At 33.1% G+C, this 22,266-nt stretch overlaps 1 protein-coding gene across 1 annotated transcript in view; it reads right to left on the bottom strand.

The window, feature by feature from the left end:
* The window catches only part of rab21 (RAB21, member RAS oncogene family), a 22,352-nt gene extending 4,744 nt beyond the window's left edge, over nt 1–17,608 (bottom strand). The window contains exons 1-5 of the mRNA XM_059326002.1: nt 17,149–17,608; nt 3,228–3,287; nt 3,036–3,143; nt 1,640–1,703; nt 174–228 (exon numbers count right to left, since the gene is read on the bottom strand). Coding sequence (XP_059181985.1) covers nt 174–228; nt 1,640–1,703; nt 3,036–3,143; nt 3,228–3,287; nt 17,149–17,280 — 419 coding nt within the window. The 5' untranslated portion in view covers nt 17,281–17,608. The remainder of the gene's footprint in view (nt 1–173; nt 229–1,639; nt 1,704–3,035; nt 3,144–3,227; nt 3,288–17,148) is intronic.
* Between the last annotated feature and the right edge of the window lie 4,658 nt (nt 17,609–22,266).

The raw sequence follows: 22,266 nt of genomic DNA, 5'->3' as shown, positions 1-22,266 counted from the left end.
TAATTAATTTATATTTTATATTAAAAATGTAAATCTGTAGTGGAGTAAAAAGCTAAATATATTAACCTCAGAGTTACATTAAAAATAGCCACATTTACCCTGAGTTGACAGTAAAGTAGTTGATAAATACATAAATAAATAAATCAATAAATAAAGTGTTTGTGTTTATTTACCTCTCAGCTTCCTCCACTGAAACGTGTCTGTCTTTGTCCAGATCTATTTTATTACCTGCAGACACAAACACACACACACATTAGTTCTCTATTTATTATTCCTGCTGGTTTGAAACTCTCCAGCTGATATTAAAGTTTCTCCTCCAGAAGAACTTTGTCCTCATGTGATTTATGACTTTATGGAAAGCAGCAGAGTTTTATTATCATCAACTCATGATGAGCAGCAACATCAACAACTTAATCACGTTAACGATGGAAAACGTTCCACAGCAATAAGAACTTTATCATCTTCTTCATCAGACGCTATGGAAACTAGAAACAAACACCAAACAAACAAACAAACAAACGGCTCAGATAGAATCAGTTTGACTCTAGAAACTTCCTGTTTCATCTCTCAGCTTCGTTACTAAAGATTATATTTTATTCAGAATATTCAGACGCATAAAAACTAAAAAAAAGTTTCATTTCCTCATTAGAAATAAAATAATGTACTTTGTTTCCCTAATAAAAATCCTAAATATAGGAATTTTTAAATATTGTAAAATACTATAAATATATATATTGTATAATACGTGTTTTTTAAAATTATTTTTTATAAATAAATAAAGTTTTAACATTCATTCATTTGATTTATTAAACTATTATTTTCCCAATTTATTTTCTTTCCTGTGTTATTTTTCTTCAGCTTACTAATAATAAATTTGATTATTTATTTAAATGTATTTAGACATATTGAGTTTATTGATTTTTCAAATATTTCTATAAGTATTTTCAACTTTATTTCCCCCAAAATACGTATTTCCGTATTATTTTATTCACACATATATATATATATATGTATTTTTTTTAACAGCAAGAAAAACCTTTTTTAAAATAAATGTTTGGATTTGCATATACATTTTATTTATTCAACTATTATTTTCCTAATATATGAACTTCCCTGTGTCATTTTTCTACAGCTTGTTTATTTAAAACGTGATTTATTTATTTATTTACTTCAATGTTTACATATTTTTTAATCTATTTATTTATTTTTTAATATTTCTATCTGTATTTCTGACTCTTTTTATTTCCCCAAACTGAAACTGACTTATTTCTGTATTATTTTATTCACACGTTTCTTTTTCATTATGCAAATGAAGAGGGCTGTCATTTCAATAAAAAATAATAAAATATGAAATAATAATAATATGTATATATATATATATAATGGGGGGTTTTATTATTATTTTGGCAGCTTCAATCCTCACTAATAATTATTGAAAAGATAAAAATTATAAACACAAATAATAATAACTATATTCAATAATAATATTATATATATTTATGATGGAATAAGGGCAAAAACCTGAAATATTTTGTTCTTATAAACGTCAGTGAGAGTTCCTGTGTTTTATTATATAACTGAACAGATCTGAGAGTATTTTTAATAATAATAATAATAATAATAATATTTGATAACTTACCTACTATACATAAACAAATCTCGTTCCCCAACATTTTCCTCAACTCCTTCACCCAGTTCTTCACCTGGAACACACAAACAAACACACAAACAAACAAACAAAGACACAGTCAGACTTTTAATTCATTCACAGGATAATAAATAATAAACATCAATTTATCAAATAATTAATTTTACATAATTTTTGTACATTTTTTGAAATATTAAATTATTTATTTATATTTTTTGGCAGCTTCAGTTCGCACAATAATAATAGAAAAAAATGTTAACATAAATAATATTAATATAAATTATTATAAGATTAATAATAAATAAATAACATATTATATGTATATATATATATATATATATATATATATATATATATATACATACACACTGTTGGGTGGTTTAACACATACTTATTTATTAAATTACTTACAGAGTAATTTATTTGTTTAAGCAGCCTAAAGTCATCATAATAACAATAGAAAAAATTGTAAACATAATAATAAAAATGATTATAATAATAAAAAATATTTAAAAAATAAATGTATATAAAAATAATATTATATACTATTAGGTGGTTTAATTTGCATCTTTAATAAATATTTATTTATTTATTTATTAGTTGACAGAATTCAGTGTTTTTAATCTGAAAAGCATATTTAATTAATCTGTAAATTACTAAAAAAAAAGTATTTTATTTGTCTCTGAGATGAAGTAAAAAAAAAAAAAAAAGTATAAAGAAACATAAAATAAAAAAATATTTAATATAAGTAAAATACCTAAAAATGATCCTTATAAATGCACTTAGTTTCATTCAAACAGTACAACAAATAAAAGTGATGAAGTGTTTTAATACTGATTCCAGATGTTTATTAATACACTGTAGGAGTGTATGAGAGGAATATAACGGAGTGTAAACATTAAATCAACTTTAGTAGAAGAGTAGGAGTGTATGAGAGGAATATAACGGAGTGTAAACATTAAATCAACTTCAGTAGAAGAGTAGGAGTGTATGAGAGGAATATAACGGAGTGTAAACATTAAATCAACTTCAGTAGAAGAGTAGGAGTGTATGAGAGGAATATAACGGAGTGTAAACATTAAATCAACTTCAGTAGAAGAGTAGGAGTGTATGAGAGGAATATAACGGAGTGTAAACATTAAATCAACTTCAGTAGAAGCGTAGGAGTGTATGAGAGGAATATAACGGAGTGTAAACATTAAATCAACTTCAGTAGAAGCGTAGGAGTGTATGAGAGGAATATAACGGAGTGTAAACATTAAATCAACTTCAGTAGAAGAGTAGGAGTGTATGAGAGGAATATAACGGAGTGTAAACATTAAATCAACTTCAGTAGAAGCGTAGGAGTGTATGAGAGGAATAAAGGTAGTATAGTAAGATGAGGAACCTTCTGGAAGGAGTCTTCGTCTGTGATGTCGTAGACTAGAATGGCTCCGTTGGAGTCTCTGTAGTAGATCGGCCCTAACGCATGGAAACGCTCCTGACCCGCCGTGTCCTGGACACACAAATAAACGTATTAATATATTATTATTATGACTATTTCCTTCATGTTCCAGACATTAACCCTGGAGAGACTCACCCAGATGGCCAGGTTGACTCTCTTCCCCGTGATGTTCAGCTTCTTTGTGAGGAACGACGCCTGCAGACACAAAGGAGGGAATAATTATCATTATTATTATTATTATAATCAGCTTTAATTAAAGTTGAATTAAATCACATATTTTGTGTCGAGTGTTTCCAAGCAGATATAAAAGTCTGGAGAGTCAGAATCTGATTTATCTGATTTATTTCTTTGTTATTTTTCTCTCAAAGTAAAAACATTTCAACAATCATCATATTAATTATAATCAACATGTTGCCCTTTTTATTTAGTATATTTCAGGGTTTTCCCCAAACCCAAATAATAACAAAATATATGTAATAATAAAATATAGTAGTAATATATATTTTTTTAAAGGTGAATTATAGGTAAAAATACAAAAAATACACATCATATTGCGATATTCCTAGAAAAAAAACACTTCCAAGATTAAAATTTTTATAAACTTGCATATATTTATTGGATATTCTCTGAGATTAAAGTGCCAAATTTACAAGAAAATATCTGATATTTGTGACTTTTTCCTCACAAATTTCAAGAATATAGACAATAAAAAACATGAATTTCAGAAATTAAAGACGTAAATTAGTGGTCATTTCACAAGAATAAAAGACTTTTTCTTTTATAAATTTACCACTTTAATCTCAAAATATTTCTCAAGTTTTTTTCTCACTAATTCAAGACTTTATAATCTCTTTTTTTACCTTTTCATTGTAAATAAATGTCTTTGAACATATATATATATATACAACAACTCAAGTATACAACTTTAAACAAACAATAACAAAATATATGTAATAATGAAACGGTTAATTATAGGTAAAAATACAAAAAAAAACACATATTGCTGAACGTTAAATTAAGGAAAATGTATGTTTTTTCACAGTTAAACTTTAAATTTAATGTAAAAAAAAAAAAGAATAAAAAAAGTAAGACAAAATCATTAAAAACAGTAAAAAAATGGTAATTTAAGTTGCCTATAATAAATACAATAAATAATGAATGTATTTAACGCTCTGCATCCCACCAGAGATTAATATTAGATTTAAATATATATAAAATAATATTATATACTGTTATATACGATTTAATTTGCATCTTTAATATACATTTATTTATTAGTTGATAATTTCCTTTTTTTTAATCTGAAAAGTATCTAAAATTAATCTGTAAATTAGTAAAAAGTACATTATTTGTCTCAGAGATGAAGTGCAATAGAAGTATAAAGTAGCATAAAATAAAAATATTTAATATAATTAAAATACCTAAAAAAAATCAAATACCTCAAATAAGAAAAGCAGAAAATAAAATTAATTTGGAAACAAAATTACATTCAAACAAACAAAGTTTAGCTTCTGATTGTCTCTTATAAACTGTAAAAATATCATAAATGAAATGAAATAACTGAAATCATCTGACTGAATCTTGTTTTTAACCTCGTCGTCGTCACATGATGGTCGTCACGGCGACGTGACCTTTGACCTCGTTATGGGTCGTGAAGGATTAAAATACTGAAGCTGTTTATGTTTAATCTCTCTGAGAAGAAAAACCACAAGAACTCTGTTAATTATTATTTATATTCTAGATAATTTAAGATCATTTTCATTGTCACAGTAACAGAATAATTGTTTATTAGCTTTAAGCAAAACTTTTTCCGATATTTAAATTATTATTATCCCTTTTTTAAAAATCTTGTGTATTTTTGTGAAGCTATTTCATTATGTATCCTTTATTTTTCTTAAAAATCTTAGAAAGTGTAGAAAAAAGGAAGATGAATCTGAATTTAAACGACTATTAACTACTAAATAATATTTTGATCATTAGTGAACAAGAAATCAATCGATCAATAAATTATTGTGTAATAAAACATGTGAAATGTACAGTAATCCTATTCTAATAATTTGTATTTATTAATTTATTCATACATAATTTGAGGTTCTTTGAGTCAAGGCATTGTGTATTTTTCTTTTTTTTAAATTTATTTATTTACTATTTTTTAGTACTACTTTTTGGGGCTGATTTTTTTTATTTCTGCTGATTTAAATTGGGAAAAAAATACTGAATTTTTACTGAGATGTTGGTATTTATGTTGTAAATGTAATTATTTATTTATTTATTATTTTTGATTCTCTGAGTTGTTTGAAGCATCAGATACTTTCATGTTTTTATCATTCATTTATTTAGTTTTTAGAATTGTTTTAAGTTTATATATATATATATATATATATATACACATTTATCACATAATCACATTAAGCATCACATATTTTTACATTGTTTTTTCTGTTTTATTAAATTTTTTTTCTGCAGAGTGACTAGAGAAGAAAAAAATCTAAAAATCATTGAATTTTTATTACCGAGATGTTGCTCTTCATGTTGTGAATGTACTTATTTATTTATTATTATTTGGTTATTTTCAAGTTTTATTATTTATTTAAATTATTCTTATTTTATTTTTTCTGCTGAGTGACTTGAGATGAAAAAAGTCTAAAAATCACAGCAATATTTCCTGAGATGTTTCTCTTCATGTTGAACAAACAGAAACTCAGAATAAAGTTTTTAACTTGTAGACGACATGAAACATTCAGAGATGATTTACAGATGAAAGTGTGTTTGTGAAGGTTTTTAGTCTCCAGATAACATCATGAATGTTTCTGCTGACTGCATTAGGAAACTCTAATTGTTGCTCGTAAAAGTCATAAAATAAAAGTAGAAAAATAAATAATAAAAGAAAAATACCCTTCAGAATAATGGAGCACATTTAATAAGGTTTGGTAAATGTGATTTCACTTTTCAGACGGTCGTAAATAAAGAAACAACAGAAGCAGAAAGAAGAGAAGAGGAGAGGAGAGGAGAGGAGAGGAGAGGAGAGGAGAGGAGAGAAGAGAAGAGAAGAGAAGAGAAGAGAAGAGGAGAGGAGAGGAGAGGAGAGGAGAGGAGAGGAGAGGAGAGGAGAGGAGAGGAGAGGAGAGGAGAGGAGAGAAGAGAAGAGAAGAGAAGAGAAGAGAAGAGAAGAGAAGAGAAGAGAAGAGAAGAGGAGAGGAGAGGAGAGGAGAGGAGAGGAGAGAAGAGAAGAGAAGAGAAGAGAAGAGACTCTCTGAGCGTTTAGAGGAAGGAAGTGAAGGAAGCTGTGAACTAATCCTTCCTCAGATTCATGAAATATTAAAACGTCTCACGTTGCGTCACAGAACGAAGTCAGTTTGTTTTAACGTGTAAAAACTGTAAACGAGTCACAGCCTGAAGAGAGAAAAGGTCAAAGTTCAACAGGAAACAACCAGTTTATGAGTTACTGGAAAGAAAAACTCAAGACAAAGATTCAGTCAGAGAGAGAGTGTGTGTATGTGCTAACAGGCTAACAGTTAGCTCTGTAGCAGTACAGTGTGTATGTGCTATCAGGCTAACAGCTAGCTCTGTAGCATTACAGTGTGTATGTGCTAACAGGCTAACAGTTAGCTCTGTAGCAGTACAGTGTGTATGTGCTATCAGGCTAACAGCTAGCTCTGTAGCAGTACAGTGTGTATGTGCTAACAGGCTAACAGTTAGCTCTGTAGCAGTACAGTGTGTATGTGCTAACAGGCTAACAGTTAGCTCTGTAGCAGTAGAGTGTGTATGTGTTAACAGGCTAACAGTTAGCTCTGTATCAGTACAGTGTGTATGTGCTAACAGGCTAACAGTTAGCTCTGTAGCAGTACAGTGTGTATGTGCTAACAGGCTAACAGTTAGCTCTGTAGCAGTACAGTGTGTATGTGCTAACAGGCTAACAGTTAGTTCTGTAGCAGTGTGTATGTGCTAACAGGCTAACAGTTAGCTCTGTAGCAGTACAGTGTGTATGTGCTAACAGGCTAACAGTTAGCTCTGTAGCAGTACAGTGTGTATGTGCTAACAGGCTAACAGTTAGCTCTGTAGCAGTAAAGTGTGTATGTGCTAACAGGCTAACAGTTAGCTCTGTAGCAGTACAGTGTGTATGTGCTATCAGGCTAACAGCTAGCTCTGTAGCAGTACAGTGTGTATGTGCTAACAGGCTAAGAGTTAGCTCTGTAGCAGTGCAGTGTGTATGTGCTAACAGGCTAACAGTTAGCTCTGTAGCAGTACAGTGTGTATCTGCTAACAGGCTAACAGTTAGCTCTGTAGCAGTACAGTGGTTTTCCTGGCCTCTGTGAGGGTCAAAGGTCAGAGGGTAAAACCCTTTGAGGTGAATCTGTGATTTATGATTTTGGGCTATATAAATAAAATTGACTTGACTTGCATTTTTCTATCTTTTTTATATTATTTATAGCATTTTAACAAACACCCGGGCACTTAAATAATGAAATGAGTGATAAAAACATCTCGTTATGATGAACCAAACATGTCGTCTGATTCTGATCTCTCAATGTGACGCAGTTTGTGTCTATAAAAGACAGAAATCTCCTCCTAACATAATAAAAGCAGTGAGTGGTGTTTGAGAGGAGAACCAGTGAGTCTCATGATGAGCTGACTGACGTGATGTTAGATGGCTGTTTCTCCACACTCTAACCTCTCCTGGAACGCTCTCTAAAGAGAAGAATGTGATGAAGCATTAAATATCTTCATCCAGCTGCTGAGCGTCTGGAGCCTCATGTGAGGCAGCAGACGGAGCCTGGAGACTCTCAGACTACGTCTAAACCTTCCTCAAGACTTCCTCTAAATATATCACACACACACACACACACACACACACACACACACACACACACACACACACACACACACACACCAATACAACTAGCAGCTTTATGGTTTTATCCTAAACTCGGAGCTGGTTCTTCTACGTCTTTTATTTTATTTTACTATGTTTATCTGTTTGATTGTATTGTTTTATTTATGGCATCATTTTAGATTTATACACTTATTATTTTATTGCTGATTGGTATATGGAATTGTTTGTTTTATTGTTGATTTTATGTACAGCACTTTGAAGACGTTTGTGTTGTTTAAATGTGCGAAACAAATAAAGGGGGATTGGATTGATTGGATTGGATTCTCACATGAAGTTTGTTTCAAAGGTTTCTCTTGTGACGCATTAATAAAAAAAAGTATTTTTCTAAATAAACAAACATGATGTTAAAAGGAGAGCAATAACTCCCTTTAAATAAATAATTAAATGCATAAAAATAAAATAATATTACATAATAAAGGCTGTTGAATAGCTGTTATAGTAATACATTTAAAAAATTTCTTGTGAAGCAGAATTTTACAAAAATAAAATCTGGTATTTCTATGCTGATTTTTTTTTACATTAAATACCTGATAGTAATAACACATGTTTAATAAATAGATAAATAAATAGATAAAATACATTAAAAACAGATAATAATAATAATAATAATAATATTAATAATAGTAATAACAATAATAATAATAATAATAATAATAATAATAATAGTAATAATAATAATAATAAAAAGTAAAGGAAATCAATAACTATAGTAGTAAAAATAATAATAATAATAATAATAATAATAATAATGATAATAATAATAATAATAAATGAAATAAAATCTAAAGTTAAAAAAAGGCTAATAAATAAAAGAAAAACTAATTTAAAAAACATGAATAAATATGAATAAAACTACAGGTTTAATTAAAAAAATAATAGTGAAAACTATTGTTTTAAAAAATAAAATAAAAAATGTATATTACAGTTTAGGAAACACATAATTAAAATATATTTTTTTAATCAAAACAAATAAATAAATAAAAAAAAGTTAAAAAAAAAAACACAACTTATTTTTATACAAATTAATAAAACAGATTTTTTAAATTAAAAAAATGACAGTTTAAAAAACAAATAATTCAAATCAAGACATTTTCATCAAAACAAATCAATAAAAACAGTCTAAAAGCAGCGTCCATGTTCATGTTCAGAGAATAAAACCAGCAGATTCCTGTCTTCAGAGTTTCAACACAAGAAGCTGCAACACTGATGACGCAACACACACACACACACAACACAACACACACACAACACAACACACACACAACACACACACACACACACACACACAACACACACTCACAGCAGCTTACACAACAACCACAACAACAACCAGCCGGGAGGCTCCGCCCCCTCAGCTCCTCCTCAGCTCCTCCTCAGCTCCTCCTCACACTCTCATTCAGCTCCAGAAGCTGCAAGTCATCATTGATCCGTAACAGAAACGCTGCATCACACACACACACACACACACACACACACACACACACACACACACACACACACACACACACACACACACACACACACACACACTCCAACCACTCCTTTCTCCTGAATCAGTGAGTGATGTTCCTGTCAGCTGATGACAGCAGGTAACAACCAATCACAGAGCAGCTCTCTCAAACTGGATCTGAACTCTCTGGAAGCTTTTATCAGCAGCTTCCAGAAGGATCCGGAGCGTTATCACACTCTAAATCAGTAGTTCTCAACCTTTTTGAGTCACGACCCCCAATTTAACATGCATGTTGTCCGTGACCCCCACTCACTGAACACAATCTCACACGCACAGTTCAGATCACCCAAAAAAGAAACTAAATGACCACAAAAAGTCAACAAAATGACCAAAAAAGATACAAATTGACCACAAAATGATAAAAAAAGACACAAAATGACCAAAAAAAGACACAAAATGACCAAAAAAAGACACAAAAGGACCCAAAAAAGAAACAAAATGACCAAAAAAAAGACACAAAAGGACCCAAAAAAGAAACACAATTACCAAAAAGACACAAAATGACAAAAAAAGAGACAAAATTATCAAAAAAAGACACAAAATGACCAAAGAAGACACACATTGACCACAAAATGATCAAAAAAAGGTACAAAAGACACAAAAAAAACCAAATAACACACAAAATGACTAAAAAAACACATTAAATGACCAAAAAGACTAAAACACATGAACACTTTAACACAGTGGAGACAGAGCTGACTTCCAAAATGATTTGGTGACCCCCAGAAATCATCTCCCGACCCCAATTGGGGTCCCGACCCCAAGGTTGAGAACAGCTGCTCTGAAGGAATCTCTCTGCACCTCTGGATCCTTCTCTCACACTCAAACACAACAAACCATATTTGGCCTTAATATTCCAAAAACGACGAGTAGTTAAAAGTATCGAAACTCAAAAAAGTATCCATACTAACACATTGTATCTGGATTAAGGTCGTCACCATAGTAACATGTTCAACTGGATACCGATACTCAGGAGAATATTCGATACTCGATACCATTTTTGATACCACCAGGATAAAAACAGAGACCCCAAAATGTAACAGAAATATTTTTATTAACAAGAAAAATGCAACAGAACCACAGGTTAAATATTTATAATAAAAACAGTTTTACAGAAACTGCAACTCTGATAACAAGCTTCAGATACTCGATATTTTTGAAAATGAGTATCGTATCCAGATACAACGTTTTAGTATCTGTACTTTTTTAAGTATCGATACTTTTGACAACCCTAATCTGGATACGATACTCGTTTTCAAAAGTATCGATTAAAAGTGAACTATTTCTCTCGAGAAAAGTCGACTTATCAAGCTTGCCTAATATTGTGCACAGCATACAAAATATTGTTCTAATTGTTGTTGTTTATTGTGTTTATTTATTTTCTGCACTACCTCAGACCTGAAGCTTGTTATCATAGTTGCAGTTTCTTTTAGCACAACTGTTATTATAAATATTTAACCTGTGGTTCTGTTCATTTTTACATGTTGCATTTTTCTTGTTGTTAAAAATATTTCTGTTAAATTTTGGGGTCTTTGTTTTTATCCTGGTGGTATTGAAAATGTATCGAATATTCTCCTGAGTATCGCTAGTTGAACATCCTGTTTGCTTGCAGCTGCAGAAACGAGATTATTAGTGAGAGTTTTGACTTGTTGGACAGTTTCCCCCCGGCTAATGGTGCGTTCAAGGTCTACACGAATGTCAGAATTTCCAACGTTGTTCAGACTTTCAGGTTCTGACTTTGAGTGTAAACTAAACACACCAAACAGCGTTACGGTAAGAATGTGTTAGGTCCGCCTTCAAAATAAAAGCAAACACATGTAGCATTCAAAATAAAAGCACATGGATGTGTTAGCAGAGTCCACCACAGAATTTACAAGAAGACTGTCAAAATAAGAGCCTTAAATAAAACATAGAAGAACCCTTATTCTCCTTTACAATAATTCTCTAAAATATGCAATGATTCAGATAATAAAGTGGACCCCCAGATTTATTTATTTATTTTAGATGTTGTCGCACGACTGTTTTGTAAACTGTTTTATTTAAAAATAAAAGTAACAATAAATGTTTGAATGTGCTGTATTTATTCATGTTTATAAAGGCTTTAACCTGAGCCAGAACCACAATGAGAATCATATCACAGTCATGCAGGTGTACTATGATATTTTTTAATAACAATTTTTTTTATTAAAATACAATTATTTTAAATATGTTTTACAATATTTTATTGAAATCTATATTTTTACTGTATATTATTAATATATATATTATTTTTACAAAATGTTATTAAAATATTTATTTTAAGACATTTTACAATAATATTTTAGTAAATTATAATTATTTTAAATATGGTTATAATATTGAATTAAAATATATATTTTAAAATATTTTTACTGTATTTTCTTACATTCTATATTTATTTATATATACTACAGCATAAATGAGAGAAAAAAAAATGAGAAAAAGAGAAGATAAACATTGTGCAGGAGAGTTACAAGCCAAAAACTGCTGATAAAGAAAAATGGATAATAATAATAATAATAATAATAATAATAATAAATGAAATGAAATAAAAACTAAAGTTAAAAAAATACATGAAATAAAAACAGGTTATATGTAACATATATTATTTTTAATGATAAATTATTAAAATATATATTTTATTTTTAAAAATAATGTATTTTTTTCTATTCTTTATTTACGTTTCTTGTTTTGACACTAAAACACATGTAAATAAATAAACTGCTTGGATGTTAAAAGCTTCTTGGCGATAAATGTGTTTGTGATTCTAAAGATATTCAGTTGAGGGTTTTATAAAAGATATTAAACTAATAAAAGCAGCGAATCGTCCCGTCTGAGAGGCAGAAATCAGGAAACGTTGAACATGTTTGTTGATGAAAACACAGAGAGAGAAAAGAGAGGAAGAACAGGAAATGAAAGTGAGAGCTACCTTTGATCTGACGGTTATTCAGGTGATTAAATCTACCTGACAACAATCAGACCTTTTAGTTCTTTCATGTCTCAACTTGTTCCTCTGACTGAGTTAACATGATGATAATAAACAGACAGGAAGCAGCTTCATACATTCACATATTAGACAGAATTATTACTACACTCGGCTGCTTGAATGGCAGAATTCAGGTCATTTTATTATTGATGAGACATTGATTATTATTAATTCATGTGGTTTCTGTCACGGAGCTTCAGTTATCAAAGTTTCTGCTATAAAAAGTCACAAAACTGGTGTTAAATGTTGATATTAGTGTCAGAATCTCTTTATTCTACATGTGTCATTAAAATAAAGGCTGTTTACACAGAGCAGAGGGGAGAGGACAGGACAGGAGAGGCTGTTTACACAGAGCTGAGAGGAGAGGACAGGAGAGGCTGTTTACACAGAGCTGAGAGGAGAGGACAGGAGAGGCTGTTTACACAGAGCAGAGAGGAGAGGACAGGAGAGGCTGTTACACAGAGCAGAGGGGAGAGGACAGGAGAGGCTGTTTACACAGAGCAGAGGGGAGAGGACAGGAGAGGCTGTTTACACAGAGCAGAGAGGAGAGGACAGGAGAGGCTGTTTACACAGAGCTGAGGGGAGAGGACAGGAGAGGCTGGAAACATGAACATACTTCAATATGGACGATATATGGAGAAAATGTATTTTTTGTGGTATTTTTACGTCATTTTTTGCAGTTTTTCTTTTTTGGTGTTTTTATGTTTTTTGTCATTTTTTGTTCATTTTACATCATTCTTTGGTAATTTTGTGTCTTTTTGTTCATTTTATGTTGTTTTTTGGTAATTTTGTGTAATGTTTTGTTAATTTTACCTAATTTTTTGGTTATTTTATTATTTTTTGGAGGACAGGAGAGGCTGTTTACACAGAGCAGAGAGGAGAGGACAGGAGAGGCTGTTTACACAGAGCAGAGAGGAGAGGACAGGAGAGGCTGTTTACACAGAGCAGAGAGGAGAGGACAGGAGAGGCTGTTTACACAGAGCAGAGAGGAGAGGACAGGAGAGGCTGTTTACGCAGAGCAGAGAGGAGAGGACAGGAGAGGCTGTTTACACAGAGCTGAGGGGAGAGGACAGGAGAGGCTGTTTACACAGAGCTGAGGGGAGAGGACAGGAGAGGCTGTTTACACAGAGCTGAGAGGAGAGGACAGGAGAGGCTGTTTACACAGAGCTGAGAGGAGAGGACAGGAGAGGCTGTTTACACAGAGCTGAGAGGAGAGGACAGGAGAAGCTGTTTACACAGAGCAGAGGGGAGAGGACAGGAGAGGCTGGAAACATGACGATACTTTAATATGAACAATATGTTGAGACTGAAACTGTTTTTTGCATGATTTGTTGGTTATTTTGTATCTTTTTTGGTAATTTTGTCTTTTATTGAAATGTTTTTCTCTTTTTCTCCCCAACTTTTTCATCATTTGTGACTTTTTTTGTTAAATCTGTGTCTTTTTTTAAACATTCAGGACACGTGTGGGTAGTAGTAAAATAGTTTATATATTGATTGAATTTCATTCATTGAAAAAAAACAATGTTTCACAGAAATTCTACTTTTTTTCCTGGTTTCTGTCATTCTAACTGTTATTCTGTTAGACACAAAGACTGTTTGAGTTGTTCTGTAGAGCTGCAGGACTTTTATCTGTAGTGGAATATTTTTACTACTTTTACTTTTTTTAAAAAAGGATCTAAGTACTTCCTGAAACAGAGAGTGTAACAGTGAGCCAACCAACCCGACCTCCACTATCAGAGCCTATTTACATTACACCGTGTGTGTGTGTGTGTGTGTGTGTGTGTGTGTGTGTGTGTGTGTGTGTGTGTGTGTGTTTCCCGGCAAGTAAACAAGTGTTGCTTCACACCTCCATCACGCCAGATAATCCCAGAAAGTAAAAGTAAAGTAAAAGCTACGAGAATAAGGAGAAAAATATATAAAAATATATGAATAAATAGATAAATAATAAAAAAAGAGAAATGTTAATGTAATAGCTAATGTATATATATTTTATAACAAATAATAAAAATAATAATAATAATAATAATAATAATAATAATAATAATAATAATAATAATAGAGAAAAATATATTAAAGAACAAAATAAAAACAAAAGCAATAGGCAAAATGAGGAAAGATAAATTGAGCTACAGAAACAGCTAATGTTTATTAATTTAAAAATAACAAAAGTAACAATATCAGAAATAAATTGATCTTTTACTTCAGAAAAAGATTTTCCTATTTTATTTCATAGGCTGTTTTATTTAAGATATTTTTATTTAAATGTTCACTTTATGGAGCTTTGTCACACTGTTAAAATAATCACCTAAGTCATTTTTTGTCATAATAGTTTTTTTCACCTAAATCATCTCCTCATAGCCACCTATGGTAAATCTCCTCCATGCTCAGTTGATCACATCATGTGATTTTAACTCTATTAGATAACGGCCTATGTCAAGTGTGTGACTTAAGCAGATTTATTATGCCTAAGTCAGAATAAAATGTGACTTGGGCGTGTCATAAACATGACATGGGATGTGTTATGAACATTAATGACACTTTGAAGTAACATTAATGTTCATGATACTTGTCATGTCATGTTTATAACAGGCTTGTGTGACTCTTATGTAGACACCTTCAAAATAAAGTGTTACCATATCTTGCTTAAGTCACAAAGGCATGTTCATAAATTGCCTAAGTCATTTATTTCCCTTAAGTGACATAATGTACACACAGTGTTATTACTATGGTTATAGCATCCTTTGTTACATCCTTTTAGAGTGAAATGATCAATAAATGTCAAATGTTTCACTTCTGGTGAAGTTTTTATGTTTCCTGCAAAACTTGTTCTATTATTGTTATTTAATAATTCAGGTGAACAAGTCCCGACACGACCCGTCGCCACGGATACACCCCGGATACACCCCGACGACCAGACAGACAGGCGGCTCCGCTTCCAATCACAACACCTCCACCCCTGGAACGACGCCTCCACCCCGGGAACGACGCCTCCACCCCGGGGAACGACGCCTCCACCCCGGGGAACGACGCCTCCACCCCGGGGAACGACGCCTCCACCCCTGGAACGACGCCTCCACCGAGGGAAAGACGCCTCCACCCCGGGAACGACGCCTCCACTCGGGGAACGACGCCTCCACCCGGGGAACGACGCCTCCACCCCTGGAACGACGCCTCCACCCCGGGAACGACGCCTCCACTCGGGGAACGACGCCTCCACCCGGGGAACGACGCCTCCACCCCGGGAACGACGCCTCCACCCCGGGAACGACGCCTCCACCCGGGGAACGACGCCTCCACCCGGGGAACGACGCCTCCACCCGGGGAACGACGCCTCCACCCGGGGAACGACGCCTCCACCCCGGGAACGACGCCTCCACCCGGGGAACGACGCCTCCACCCCGGGAACGACGCCTCCACTCGGGGAACGACGCCTCCACCCGGGGAACGACGCCTCCACCCCGGGAACGACGCCTCCACCCCGGGAACGACGCCTCCACCCCGGGAACGACGCCTCCACCCGGGGAACGACGCCTCCACCCGGGGGACGACGCCTCCACCCGGGGAACGACGCCTCCACCCGGGGAACGACGCCTCCACCCCGGGAACGACGCCTCCACCCCGGGAACGACGCCTCCACCCCAGGAACAACACCTCCACCCGGGAACAACACCTCCACCCCAGGAACAACGCCTCCACCCCGGGAACGACGCCTCCTCCCCGGGAACGACGCCTCCACCCGGGAACGACGCCTCCACCCCAGGAACGACGCCTCCACCCCAGGAACAACGCCTCCACCCCGGGAACGACGCCTCCTCCCCGGGAACGACGCCTCCACCCGGGAACAACGCCTCCCCCCAGGAACGACGCCTCCACCCGGGAACAACGCCTCCACCCCAGGAACGACGCCTCCACCCGGGGAACGACGCCTCCACCCCAGGAACAACACCTCCACCCCAGGAACGACACCTCCACCCCAGGAACGACGCCTCCACCCCAGGAACGACGCCTCCACCCCGGGAACGACGCCTCCACCCGGGGGAACGACACCTCCACCCGGGGGAACGACGCCTCCACCCGGGGGAACGACACCTCCACCCGGGAACGACACCTCCACCCGGGAACGACACCTCCACCCGGGGAACGACACCTCCACCTCCCGCTTCGACCCCCCGGACACAGACTTCCTGTCACCGATGGAGCAATCAGAGCTAACCCGGTCTGACCTGGTCTAACCCGAGCTAACTGACACGGTATGACCCGTGTCTCACCTGTAGAGTTGTGATGCGTTTGTTTACCTGTAGAGTTGTGATGCGTTTGTTTACCTGTAGAGTTGTGACGTGTGTGTGTCTCACCTGTAGAGCTGTGACGTGTGTGTCTCACCTGTAGAGCTGTGACGTGTTTGTGTCTCACCTGTAGAGCTGTGACGTGTGTGTGTCTCACCTGTAGAGCTGTGACGTGTGTGTGTCTCACCTGTAGAGCTGTGACGTGTTTGTGTCTCACCTGTAGAGCTGTGACGTGTGTGTCTCACCTGTAGAGCTGTGACGTGTTTGTGTCTCACCTGTAGAGCTGTGACGTGTGTGTGTCTCACCTGTAGAGCTGTGACGTGTGTGTGTCTCACCTGTAGAGCTGTGACGTGTGTGTGTCTCACCTGTAGAGTGGTGATGTGTTTGTCGTTGAACTTGTTCTCGCAGTATCTGAGCACCAGGGAGGTTTTGCCCACGCAGCCTTCCCCCAGCAGCACCACCTTCATGGAGTAGGTCCTCCCGCCGCCGGCCGCCATGGCAACAACAACCGTTCCTCTGGTTCTAATCACAACTAAACGGGCAGCGGCTAACGAGCTAACGATGCTAATGCTAATCGGAACTGGAGTCCTGCGCAGCTTCACATCAGCTTCCGACTTTACAAAAGCAGCTAAAACGAGCAGAGAGACGCGCCGACAGCATCAGAGACTCGCAGGTTTGTGGGTATTAGACCACCAGGAGGCGGATTAACGGGTCCGGATCGGAGCTGGTTCCCTTTTCTCCCCAAACGAAGCTCCGCTTTTCTCCGACTAATGGCGTCTGTTTGGGCTATCTGTTAGCCGGCTAGCTCTGCCGAAGATCGTCTACTTCCGGGAAGATGAGTCACTCTGAGCAGACGTCCCACTCCGATAAAAAAAAGAAACCTGTCTGTCTGTCTGTTTCCGTGGTGGATTTCAACATCGCACCAAGGTTATAATAATAGTTTTGGATTTTTCATTAGTTTTAATTTTAATTTCGTTGTGAATTTTTGTTTTCAAATTCAGTTAGTTTTAGTTAGTTTTTAGAGTGAGTTTTCTAGTTTTAGTTTAGTTTTTATTTTTTGAAAATGCTTAGTTTTAGTTTAGTTTTTATTAGTTTTAGTGTTAGTTTTAGTTTTTTTGTAATGGGCTATGTGTTGGGTGCCAGATTCAAAGTGGTCATAATAAATTTTGCCTTTATTTCCTTTGGTTTATCATCTCAGCCCCAATAAGGTTATTAACTGTTTTGTATTTTGGTTCTAGTGTAAACATCCCAGTCTCAGTAAACATATTCACCATGTGTTGCATGTTCAAATAGAAACACTGAATTATGAATGAAAAAAGTAGACAAAAACGAAAACTAAGGACATTTCCACTATAATTTTAGTTAGTTTTAGTTAGTTTTGTAACCACACAATACAGTTTCAGTTAGTTTTTATTTTTATTTCAGTTAACGAAAATGTTTTTTCAATTCTAGTTTTCGTTATTTCGTTAGTTTTCGTTAACTATAATAACCTTGCATCGTACAAATTTACATTTTATTTAATTAATACCATAAATTATAAAACAGGTGTTTCATAAAAAATGAATTTTAAAAAGTGCAAATATAAAGGAAAATACATTTTTTTAAATATTTTTTGAATATTATATATTATTGTTCTCGTCTCTGGTCCTCATAATCTCCTCAGAGTGAGACCTCCTCCTCCTCCTCCTGCTGCTCCTCTCTGCAGCGTCACATGACGACGTGCTGACGTCACAGCTCGCTGTTGCTGCTCGAGCCTCAGATGTTTCATAAACACACAAACAAACACACATTAACACACATTAAGCATGTGACGCCTCATTATGAAACTAATGTGGGAGAATTAGAGGGAACGGAATTAATTAAAGTTATTTTGGGATCTTTGAGTTTCCTTTAATGTCTAAATGCATTTCATTTTTATTATGTTTCCTTTTTCATCTTTTATTGCCATTTAACTTTTAATTTCCTCAAAATTCTGAAGAATCTTGGCTGTGCTGTGTGGAGGATGGAAGCTGACAAAATCTAAAAGTAAAAAATAATAAAGTAAAATGTCAATAAAAGTACCAGGAAAAAAAAATGAATGTAGGATTAATGAATCAATAAAATGTGATATATATTTATATTTATGCTTTTATGTGTTTCTTAATGTATTTACCTTTGAATAAAAATGTACTTACATTTTTAGTTTAATATATAAATTTTTATTATTATTATTATTATTATTATTATAAATCAGTGAAATATGACATACATTTATCTTTCTGCTTTTATTATTATTATTATTATTATTATTATTTATTTCATAGATTTTAATGTATTCATTTCGGTGGTTTATTATTATTATTATTATTATTATTATTATTATTATTATTATTATTAATAATAATAATAAAAGTATTTAGGATTTTCCTGTGCTCTTATTTCTATTAATTTCCCCAAAATGATTAATTTTAGTTTATTTTTCATACATTTTTTTAAATGTATATTTATGTATTTATTTATTATTTTACAAAAGGAAACTCATAAATTAATTTGGAAAGAAACAAATACATCAAAAACATAATTACAAAAACAAATAATGACAAATGATTTAATAAAAACACAAACATTCATAATAATGATTTAACTGTTTACACTTGTAGCACTATATATTTAACATTATTCACTTAATTAAAATATCTTTGACCTCTGCCTGGATTTTCTAAAAGTAGCCTGAGTTGGTTTATTAATGTTAAAATCACAGTTTAAACATTTAAATTAATTTTTCCTGCATCTCTGCCTCTAGTCTCTGTGGCTGCAGTTCCACCAGTCCGCCGCCAGGGGGCGGAGTCACACCGCTGATACAGCAGCAGAGAAGAAGAGTCAGTCCAATGTAATAATATTTAATAATATATATTATCATGTATTAATAAAGAAATACATTTAAAAAAAATAAATGTTTAAATAAGAGAAATAAATAAAAATAAAATGAAATAAATGAGTTACAAAAAATACAAAGCAAAAGCATAAATATATTTTTTTTAAAAAGAAAAATACATTTTTAAACTACAAATAAATGCAAATAAATTATATAAATTAACAAAAATTTATAAATTAAGCAAATAAAAAATAAATATAAATTTATGTTTATGGATTAATTAATTCTGAATTGTTTTTGAAATATTATTATTGCTACATTTGCTCGTTAAAGATCCTCAAAGTAAAAATAAAACTTCTTATTTAGAGACGATTTCAATCTGAACATGGAATAAATATTTATGTTGAACTATTTGTTTAAATAAAGTGAGACGGACTGAATGTTTGTGGACGGATTGCTTCATACAGCTGAGTCAGCGTGTGTGTGTGTGTGTGTGTGTGTGAGTGTGAGTGTGTGTGTGTGTGTGTGTGTGTGTGTGTGTGTGTGTGTGTGAGTGAGAGTGTGTGTGTGTTTCTGAGTGTGAGTGTGTGTGTGTGTGATAACATCTTCATATCTCTCTTATAGTGCCAATCATTAACCAGACCTCAGAGTGTGTGTGTGTGTGTGTGTGTGTGTGTGTGTGTGTGTGTGTTAAGGAATGATAATAACTGAATGAAGCAACATGTTGGAATCAAAGTTTATTTTAAGCCTCTTTTAGCTCCTAATTTTGCTTCTTTTCTTCTTTTTCCTGTTTCGTTCAGTCTCAGGTTTTCAGAATAAAAGCTGGATAAAAACACTGTTCACTGACTAAAATGTTTCTTTCTCGCTTTTTTTGAAGAGGCGAGAATTTTGACTTTATATTTGTATTTGTTCGGCGCCCTCTAGTGGATGTTGTAATTAAAATAAAGGCCAAAGAGGAAGTGATGCTACAGAGTAATATTTATTATTAGGGCCCCGGGGCCCCGAGCACTACTGTTATACTGTGGATTTCTTCTTCTTCCTCTTCCGGACGCAATTTCATCCTACAAATTATATATCAAAACGTGCGGTTTGATCGGGATTGGTGTGCTTTTTTGAAATAATAATATTATTTATTATAATTTTATCTGAATAAACTTTATTTTATTATACAGAACATTTTTTATATTGACTATTTTCTGTTTTTTAATGGATTAATAGATTTAATTTCTGTCACTATTTTTTTAAATATTGTTGCTGAAACAAACTTTGACTCAAATTCAGTTTTAAATGCATCTTTTTACTTATAGTGGATTAAAATTGTTTTTTTAAAATACTTTTAGTTATTTTTATTCACAACATCAGCCTATATTAGTCAAATGTCATGTATGAAATGTAAAATAATATTAATAAAAATATTTTTATTTAAAGTATTGAGAATTTAGTGGATTAATTGACTAAAATATTTTGTGTTTTATTTATTTTCTGGCTACATTTTTGTTAATGAAATCGGTTAATTTGTACTTTTTTAATATTATCATGTGTGATTGAAGAAATACATTTAAAATAAATGTTTTTTAAAAAATAAATAGATAAATAAAAATAGAATGAAAGAAATTAGTTACAAGAAATACGAAGCAAAATCATAAATATATTTAAAAAATACATTTTAAAAAATACAAATAAATGCAGAAAACGAAATAAATGAACAAAAATTAGTAAAAATATTTTGCAAAGATAAGTCAAAATGATTGTTAATAATTAGGCTAATTATAATATTTAATGCACATTTTATTTATCCTCGTATTGATTTACTCGAGGGAGAAATATAATGATATAATGAATTAAATGAATATGTTAAAATATTAAAGTAATAAATCAAAATAGAAAGAAATACATTTAAAATAAATGTCTAAATAAAAATAGAATGAAAGAAATTAGTTACAAAATTACAAAGCAAAATCATAAATATATGTTATTTTAAATGAAAAAATACATTTTAAAAACTACAAATAAATGCAGAATAAATAAATAAATGAAGAAATACATTTAAAATAAATGTTTCTTTAAATAAATAAATAAATAATAAATAAAAAATAAAATGAAAGAAATTAGTTACAAAAATACAAAGCAAAATCATAAACATATTTTAAAAAAATACATTTTAAAAACTACAAATAAATGCAAAAAAAAACTAAATAAATGAACAAAAATGAATAAAAATATTTTGTAAAGAAAAGTCAAAATGACTGAATGAAGAAATACATTTAAAATAAATGTTTCTTTAAATAAATAAATAAAAATAAAATGAAAGAAATGAGTTACAAAAATAAAGAGCAAAATCATAAATATATTTAAAAAAATACATTTTAAAAACTACAAATAAATGCAAAAAAACTAAATAAATGAACAAAAATGAATTAAAATATTTTGTAAAGAAAAGTCAAAATGATAGGCTAATTTTTGGACTTTTTTTTTTGCAGTTGTTTCTCCAGCAGAGAGACAGTCAGACAGACAGACAGTCAGTCAGTCAGTCAGACAGACAGACAGACAGACAGACAGACAGTCAGTGAGGATATAAAGTAAACGGGGCTGACACACAGTTGTAGTGAGTGGAGGACTCACACACACA

Source organism: Centropristis striata, chromosome 22 (genome assembly GCF_030273125.1).
Source record: "Centropristis striata isolate RG_2023a ecotype Rhode Island chromosome 22, C.striata_1.0, whole genome shotgun sequence".
Classification (NCBI taxonomy): Eukaryota; Metazoa; Chordata; class Actinopteri; order Perciformes; family Serranidae; genus Centropristis; species Centropristis striata.
Note: the sequence above shows the minus strand (reverse complement) of the source record. Positions and strands in the feature narration are given on the sequence as shown.